Consider the following 8,367-nt stretch of genomic DNA (forward strand, 5'->3'; position numbering starts at 1 on the left):
GCACAGCCCCATGCAGCCCCCAAGCTGGTCTCCACAGTGATGGGTGTGTGGATGGAGGGGCGAGCTGGACGTGGGCATAGGTCTGCAATGCTGGATTTGGTGGCGCCCAGCTGCAGAGCTCTGCCTGTCCTTTCTCTCATCAGTGCCCATCCAGTGATGACCCCAGGTCTGGGGCTGATGAACACCCTCTCCCCGTCAGGCTTTCTTCCACCTCCTTTCCAAGGACCCGGGCTCTGCTGTGCACCCCAGGGGCTAGAATATCCCACTGTACTGGAGGCGCACAGCGGCATGCCCAGCAACCAGGGCTCCTAATTGGGAGCTGCATTGGCCTGTCCGCACGGGGGGGAACTGGAGGGACTGGGATGCAGCCAGCTGCACCCGTGGGTTCCTCCATCTGCTGTCAACAGGGTCGAGGGCCACAAAGAGCAGCCCCTGTACCCTCAGCATCAGACGCTGTATCGTCCGAGCTGCTGCGCTGGCCTCCCCTCCTTCCCTGGGGCCAGGCAGGCGCTGCAGGCAGCGCAGATCCAGCAGCCCTGACTGGGGGGAGGCCGTAGCTCCGACGTGCCCAGCTCCCGTCTCGTGCCATTCAGCTCAGGCCTGGCTGGCGCAATAGCTTGAGGCAGTGGAGCTGCTGGGACCCAGATCTGGCAGTACTGGCTCTGTCATCCTGCCTGCAGCCCGGCCGTAAGAGGGAAACAGCTGCCCTGGGGAGGGCAGGTCCTTGCTCTAGCCCCCGGAGCTGGGCAGGGCAGGGGGCAGGCACAGCCCGAGAGGCAGATCTACCCCTCGTGACGCCCCTCTGTCTCTGTCCCCTGCAGGGTGCCAAGAAGCTCTGCCCTCAGTGCAACACCATCACGTCTCCGGGCGACCTGCGGCGCATCTACTTATGAAGAAGGCAGCTGGAGGGCGGGACCCAGCGGCTTGGCCCAGCCGGGCTCCAGCGCCGCAGCGGGCGGACGACGACCGCGACAGTAAGAGACGTTTTTAACAGAACCCAATAGACTCCGACCGCGGCCGGGAGGCTGCGGGAGCAGCTGGGATGCCACGGACCGGGCCTGGCCGTGGGACCTCCTTCAGCGACTCCGGTGGGCAAACCCCAAACCTTTGGCTGTGACGCCCCCTTTTTAAACCAGTTCCCCCACCCCGTCTCCCCGGCGCTGGATGAGCATCGGAGGGGTGCACGACCCCTTCAGAGCAAGGGACCCTCGGCGAGACACGGAGCCAGAACCTGTAACTCGTGCTCTTGGTTCAGTTTTTTTTTTTTTTGGTTGTTTTCTGAGTTTTGTTTGCTTTTTTCGTTCTGTTCTGTTTTCTGTTTGGTTTTTTTCTTTCGTGGTGTTCTAGTGACTTAAAAAAAAAGGTTTAAAAAGAAAAAAAAAAAACCTAAACCCCACCTCCCCACACACACAGGCAGAAATGAAGCACATGTAATATAGACGATATATGTTTACAATGTTGTGTATAAATGGGATAGACTCAAACATTACATACTAATAAGTTTCCCTTCCGCCTTTTTTTGGTTGTATTTTTTTTAAAGAAGAGAAAGAGAAAGAAAAAAAAGAGCAGAGAACATTAAACCCATATTTTTCTTGGTTCTGCAAAAGTTTTGGCATTAAAGTCATTAGTTTAAAAAAAAGAATATATATACATATATATAATATAAATGGTTTAATGTTCTGTGGTGTATATTTCCTCATTCAGATATGAAGTTAACAGCTCTTAGTAATGGCTGTAGCATCACCCATAACTTACAGGACTTATGGGGAGTAGAGGAGATGGGTTTTTTGTCATTAGTCGTAGCTAATGGGGCTATTTATACTAGGATCCTTCCCCCCCCCGGAAGGACAACCGTGGTCATTTCTCAGCAGGGGAGACGGAGGGGGCCTGGCTCCCGGGCCTGTGGCCTTTCCCACCAGAGACAGCAACGAACTGAGCTGGTCCCAGCCTGCCCCCAAGGCCCGCTCCGAGCCCGGGCCCCCCTCCCAGCACCGCCGCTGCTGACTCGGTTTGTGCCCCCATCGACGGACTCACTCTCTGCTGCACAAAGCCGCCCGTGCCCACCTGCCGCAGAGGGGCCTGCGGCCTTTTGTGCCATCCCGCTGGCTGGAAAAGGCCCCGGGGCCAGGTGCTTCCCGTCTCTCATCGGGGATGGCCCTGGCTCTACGCGGGTCTTGCCCTGCACAGTGTCCCATCAGGGAGACGCTAGGAACCGCCTCGACTTGTGCTGCACCCGGGGCTTTCCCTTTGCACACCTCCACAGCCCAGTGCTCCATGGCCTTCCAAAACCACTGCGGGCTGGAGGTGCCATGGACTCGCCTACTCCCTCCTGGCTCGTGGGGCCATCTGTGCCCCCCAGGACCAGAGCTGCGCTGCTCGTCCCGGCTAGTTTTGCAAGACTGCGCAGGTACCGCTAAGCCGACGGCTGAGACCTCACTGTGGGCTGCGACTTTGGGGTCTTCTAGCTTTTCCTCCCCAGGCTGAGCCCAGGTGTGAAGTGGCCACGCAAAGACCTGCTGTGGGCTGGTGTATAAAGGTGGCTGGAGCAGGCCAGGCCACCGACCAAGCCATGGCAAGGCACCAGGGTCAGCGGCTCGAGCTGGTTCAAAGGCCTCTCCTGGGGGTGCCAGGATCTGGCTGCTGGATGCATGAAAACACCCAGAGTTGCCGTCACACACAGGCAGACGGTCACTGGACTCGGCATCTGGGGGGCTCCAGCAAGGCAGCTGGATCTAGCCGCTGGGCGTCCTCCTCGCCTCCGTGGAGGCAGCACTCAGACCCCTCCGTGCCTTTAGCGTGAGGGTTGCAGAAGCAGCTGGGGAGGAAACATCGCAGTGAGGGAACGTCAGGGCTTTGCTTCGGGGCTGGCATGGGCAGGCTGCGCGGTGTGGCCTTGCCCTGGGAAGTGAGTTCGAGGGTCACGCGGTGATCCATGTTGGGGGCGGGGGACAGAGCAGGCTCCCAATGCCCAGGCCAGCTTCTCCCCCCGGTGTGTTGTGGACCAGCAGTGTGCTGTATGTACGTAGCTGTAAAACCATATGTAACCAGTACCGTTCCTTTCTTTTCATGTAAAGCCATCCCTGTTTCGTCACGGCGCGGGTGGGGGGTGTACGGGAACCAGGGTGGGGGGAGAGTCTTGTCTGGGCCTGCTCTGGAGCCAGCCGCGGCCTGTAGCACGGCATCACTTCCGCCTCTTCCGCAGGGAGTTTTAAGGAAAAAGGAAATAATAAAAAGACGTACGGAGTCGACGATCTTTGCCCAAAGAATCCCAATTGCACACGGTGATATTCCAGTCGTGTCCATGATTGTGTGTCAATGTATATTCTATAAAAAGGTACTTGTCATTCCCGTTTGTAAACTACATTTGACATTAATTAAACCAGTATAAATCCTCCCGTCTCTGCCTCCCTTCTCCGCACAGGGCCCCAGCCCCCGGCGCTGGGTGGGCTCTGGGCATGGGATCATACAGGCCTTGCAGCCGGGCCCTGGAGAGCAGCAGTGTCCTCCCAGGGAGCAGGGGAAGAAGATCCCACTTCCCCCACCACATCTATCTCGGGCACTATTGCAGTGGGAGCACCCGGGGTTCAGGGAAACCGTTCTCCCTGGCGCGGCTGGGCCCGAGCGCCATCACCCCGAGGTGGCTCGTGTTTGGGAGCCCAGCGATGATCCTCGCTGCTGTCTCTTGCGCTGCCTGCCTACTGGAGGCCGAAGCGGCTGGTTTTGCACCGGCTGGAGGCTGCAGCGCCTGGGGATGAATCTGCGGCAGGGCTCTGAGCTCCAGCACCCAGGAGACGCAGCCCCAGGCTGGGCTGGGTGTTGCTGTGAGCCAGGTGGAGAGGGATGTGCCGTCTGAGCCCCGTCATGCGTCAACCCCCCTAAGCCCCTGCAAGGTGAGCAGGAGATTGGGTGGGTTTGAGTTTGGGCTTCCTCCTAGATCCAGGCAACAGGTCCTAGATGTGCCCACGGACTCAGATGTGCCAGCGGTGGCCCACGCACGTGCTGCTTTGTCAGGGAAGGGCGACCGGCAGCTCCCAGGGACACCCCCTTCATCACAGCCAAGCTTAGGGGAGTGGGAAGCAGCCCCAGGACACCCCCTTCATCACAGCAGGCCAGCCCCCCCCCACGCCAGCTCGACCAAGAGGAGACTCTCCGGTGACACTTAGCAGTGCAGGGCACATGAAACGCACTGACTGGCTCCCATCAGCAGCAGGGGCTGTCATCTCACACTTGAACACACACACAACATGCACACACATGGCCCGGCCCAGCTGAGGGGGGGGGTCATGGTGTGGTGATGCCGACACCAGTGTCAGGCCCCGCTTCCACACTAGACCCGCCTGGGCGTCGTCCGTGCACAGGGAGCCTCTCCACTGCTCTAGGTGTTGGAAGGTGACTTGACTGAGGCCACAGAAGCAGGCAGTGGCAGAGCCCGGCCGGAACCCAGGTGCCCCCCATCCCCAGGCTGGGTGTAAAGGGAGCAAGGAGGAGGCAGCCGCCTGCCAGGGGTTCTGCCCAGCTGTTACAGGTGTGTGCCTGGGCAGTTTGGGGGGCGGGGGTCCCGCCCCGTGGCTCCCAGTCTGGGCGAGGGGGTGGGATGCACCGGGGCACCTGGAGGGTGCATGCAGCTTGGCTGGCCTGAGTGCAGCCAGGAGCTGAGCGTCCAGCCCCTGGGCCCGCAGCTGTCCTGGGGAGCCCAAGTCGGGGGTGACCCCTGTAACCGTCCATGCTGGACAGGGCAGGTGGGGGGTCGTGGTCCCGGCCCTGCTCCCACCAGCACTGCAGGGTGGGGCACTGCTGGCCCCTGCTGGTAGGAGCGGGCTTTGCAGCAGCTGGGACAGGGCTTGGGGTCCCCCCAGTGCACCACCCCGCTTCCCTTCAGGGAAAGGACCCAGGCATCCTGCACCCCAGACCCCTGCGTGGTGGGGGGGATTAGCTTGGCTTCAACACACCTGCCCAGTGTGACCGTGAGCCTGAGAGCTGCGGGGGGCAGTTTGAGCCCCCAGCCCCGGGCACAGCAAGGCTGGGGGGGTCCCCTGGGTCCCTGGCGCTGCTGAAGAAGGGGGGCAAGCATCCCCTTCCCTCCCAGCTCAGCCCAGCCATGAGGAAGCGATTAGCATTGACCAGCATCCAGCTGCCCTCTGCCCCCGGCCTGGAGAGGTCAAAGGTCAATGCCGGGAGGGTGGCGGGGGGTCAGGTTCGGTAATGAAGTCACAACAGCTGAATTATTTTGTCATTTGCCTTGACTGGCGCGGGGCCGGAGGGAGCAGCCCCAACAGCTCCATGTGGCCTGTGTTAGCGCCCGGGGCAGGTTGCAGCCCCCCAGCGCCCTCGGCCGGGCTCCCCCGGGCAGCGCCGGCGCGGCCTGGGCTCGGTCGCCCCAGGGCGCAGCTGCCGGGGGGGCCAGGCTGGCGGACGGGATGAGGGTCAAGCGGGTAGAGCCAGGGGCAGGGGTGGAAGCCAGGATGCCTGGGTCCTCTCCACGGCTCTGCCCTCTCGCCCCCCTGGGGCTGCGGTCCCTGCCCCGCCTGAGCCTCTGTGCCCCAGGCCCTGCTCCCAGCGCTGTGGGGAGGGCAGCATGCGTGCCCCGAGCTGGGCCGACGCCGCGCAGCTCCAGCACCCAAGCAGGGGCTGTGGGACAAGGGCCCCCGCCCCCAGGGGCTGAGACCTGCCCCCTTACCCCCACTTCAGGCACTCCGGGCTGCGCTGCCCTTGGGGACCCCCATGCTGCGGCGGGGAGGCGCACAGGGCCTCTCTCCTGCTCTGAAAGCCCTGCCGTGGCAGGAGAATCCCCCTTGGCGGTTAGCATTATGGGGCTCCTGACACACGGATGCAGTGCCAGCACCCGGGGGGTGTTCAGGCTGGTCTGTTTGCACGTTCCCCAGCAGACGTTACGACCCGCCTTGCCGTGAGCAGCCCAGCGCTAGGCCAGACCCTCCCAGGTTGGGGCGGGTTGCTTCACAGGGGGGCCCCTAGACACGCCAGAGGAGGCGATTCGATTCCCCTCTGCAGCCGGAGGTCCCGAAGCAGCCCCCTGCCCCCGGCATCCCACCCCTTGTGTTTCTGAGCGCCCCCAGGCAGCCCCAGCGGTGATTCCCCGGACGTGGCGGCTCCGGGCCGAGCCCCACCTGCGTGCTCACGGGACGGCGCCGGCTCTGCTGCAGCAACGCCAAGGCGATCCCGTGGCTCTGCCGGGACAGCCAGGTCCACGCCAGCCTGGACCCCCTGGGCACGGGGGTTTGGGATGTTTCTGCCCTAACTCCAGGGGCCAGAGGGCTGTGGGACCCACACAGAGCTGGTCAGAGACATGGACGGGATGTGGTTTGGCCATGGGTTTGATTCTGGGGCTGGTCAGTCCTTTGGGGCTGGAGCTGGTACGGACCGAGCCTTTTAGTGCTGGAGGCTGCAGAGGAGAGAGGAATGGGCAAACCCCGCTCAGCCCATCACTCGCCCTCCAATGCAGGAGCCTGAGCAACACAGATGCAGCACACGGCAGCTTTTATCGTCCTACCTGCCGGGCTAAATGCAGGAAGCTCGGCGCCGTGGGTAGCAGCGCGGGTGCAGGCCGCAGGCTGGCAGGGATCACAGCCGGTGGCTGTAAGGGCTGATTGCAGCCTGCCTAGGCAATGGGGCCAGCGGAGAGGGATAATTAGCGGGCAGGAAGATATAAGACTCCCAGGAAAGGCCTGGAGTGAGGATCTTAAGGAGAGGAGGACTTATAGACAAGCAGACAGATGAGAGGAGCTGGAGACAGGCGAACAGTTGGGAGCTAAGAGCCCGAGAGAGGAGAGCCGGCGGGGGAGCTCCTGGTGCAGCCGTGCAGGGGTTTTATCCTGAGAGGTCCTGAGGCTGTGAAGGGGACAGCAAGATACGGACACGGCAAGTGTGGGCATTGCGGGAGTACATGGACTGGAGACCTGGAGGTCCGAGACACCATGCATCGCCCCGTGGTTTACAGCGTGTTGATCGTATCCCACCCGAGGGAGCTAATAAACCCCGAACCTGCTACGTGCGTCAGTCGTGCTGCCCACGAGGGCTTGTGCAGCATCGGCCACCGAGGGCAGGGAGCCGGCGCGGCCCATCTGCACAGTTGGTGCAAGTGGTGACCGTGACCAGGACAGCAGGGCGGCAAGGGAGCTCGTGAGGTCCCATCAAGTCCAGCCCCCCCGGCTCGAGGCAGGATTAGCCCTAACTAACCCATCCAGCCTCCGGGGAAAGTCCCTTCTCATCTCCAGCCTCAGTTTCCCCTGCTGCAGATTGAGGCCATTGCTCCTAGTCCTGTACCCCGCAGCCCATCTCCATCCTTTCTACCATCACCCTTCAGGGGTTGGAAACCTCTTATCAAACCCCCCTCGGTCTTTCTCCCAGAGCCTCGCGTCTAACAAGCACGAGCGCCTCCGGGCCCAACCCTCACGTGCACAGAGGGCGCAAAGCCGCCTGCCCCTGGGACGTTCCCCGGCTCAGCCAGGCCCCCACGGACCCCCTTTACCGGGCCCGGATGCAACGGGGAGCACGACTGGGCGTCACGGGAATGCCGGGGAAGGGGTTCGGGGCTGGGCAGCATCTGGCGCGGGGCCCCGTCTGCGCCCGGATCCCCCCAACAGGACGCTAATATTTTATTTAAAGCGCGGGCGCAGGGCGGGGGCCGTGATGTATCGAACGTATTGAGCAAATGCTAATGTGTAATAGCGCGCGTCAGGGGGCTCGTCCATCACCCCTGCCGCCTTCTGGGGGGATCCATATCTAATTAACAGTAATGAATGAGGGAGCTGGGCCGGCGACAGCGCGCCAGGTTGTTATGGAAATGAGGCAATCCCATTAGGCAAAACACTTAATTAAACAAAACCTCCTGGAAGGGAGGTGCTGGCTGGACCCTGGGCCGGGTCCTGGGGAGCCGTGCTCTTGGGCCGCCCCATCTTGGTTGTCCCCATGTCGGGGGACGGGGGACTCGCGTCCTCCTCCGGGCCAAGGGCCGCGGGCCCCGGTGAGACCGGGCAGCTTGTCGCCGTGTCCGGAGCTGGCTGGGTTGTGCAGCCCCTGGCGCCAAGGCTCAGCCCTTACCCGCAGCCTGATTGGCACCAAGACAGGGAGCTCGGCCCTCACGCGCCTGTGGAAACCACACTGCTACACGTGTGTGTGTGTGTGTGTGTGTGTGTGTGTGTGCGCGCGCGCATGACCATGTACACCACCACTACACAGGTGTGCATGCATGCCCCTGTACACCATGCTGGGGGGAGGGGGCGTGAGAGAAAGAGAGAGAGACCATGTACACCACTGCTACACAGGTGTGCACGCACACCCATGTGCACCATACTACTACCTCTGTGTGTGTGTGTGTGTGTGTGTGTGTGTGTGTGTGTCCATGTACAC

General features: G+C 62.0%; 1 protein-coding gene across 6 annotated transcripts in view; it reads left to right on the forward strand.

Annotated features, from left to right (window-relative positions):
- Nucleotides 1-3,392, forward strand: part of RNF220 (ring finger protein 220) — a 223,520-nt gene extending 220,128 nt beyond the window's left edge. For all 6 annotated transcript variants that reach the window (XM_019531308.1, XM_019531310.1, XM_019531309.1 and 3 more), the window contains one exon: nucleotides 822-3,392. In XM_019531308.1, the coding sequence (XP_019386853.1) occupies nucleotides 822-893 (72 nt within the window). In that variant the 3' untranslated portion in view covers nucleotides 894-3,392. The remainder of the gene's footprint in view (nucleotides 1-821) is intronic.
- Nucleotides 3,393-8,367: the final 4,975 nt, after the last annotated feature.

This window comes from Crocodylus porosus, unplaced genomic scaffold, assembly GCF_001723895.1.
Source record: "Crocodylus porosus isolate Cpor-Errol unplaced genomic scaffold, CroPor_comp1, whole genome shotgun sequence".
Lineage (NCBI taxonomy): Eukaryota > Metazoa > Chordata > Crocodylia > Crocodylidae > Crocodylus > Crocodylus porosus.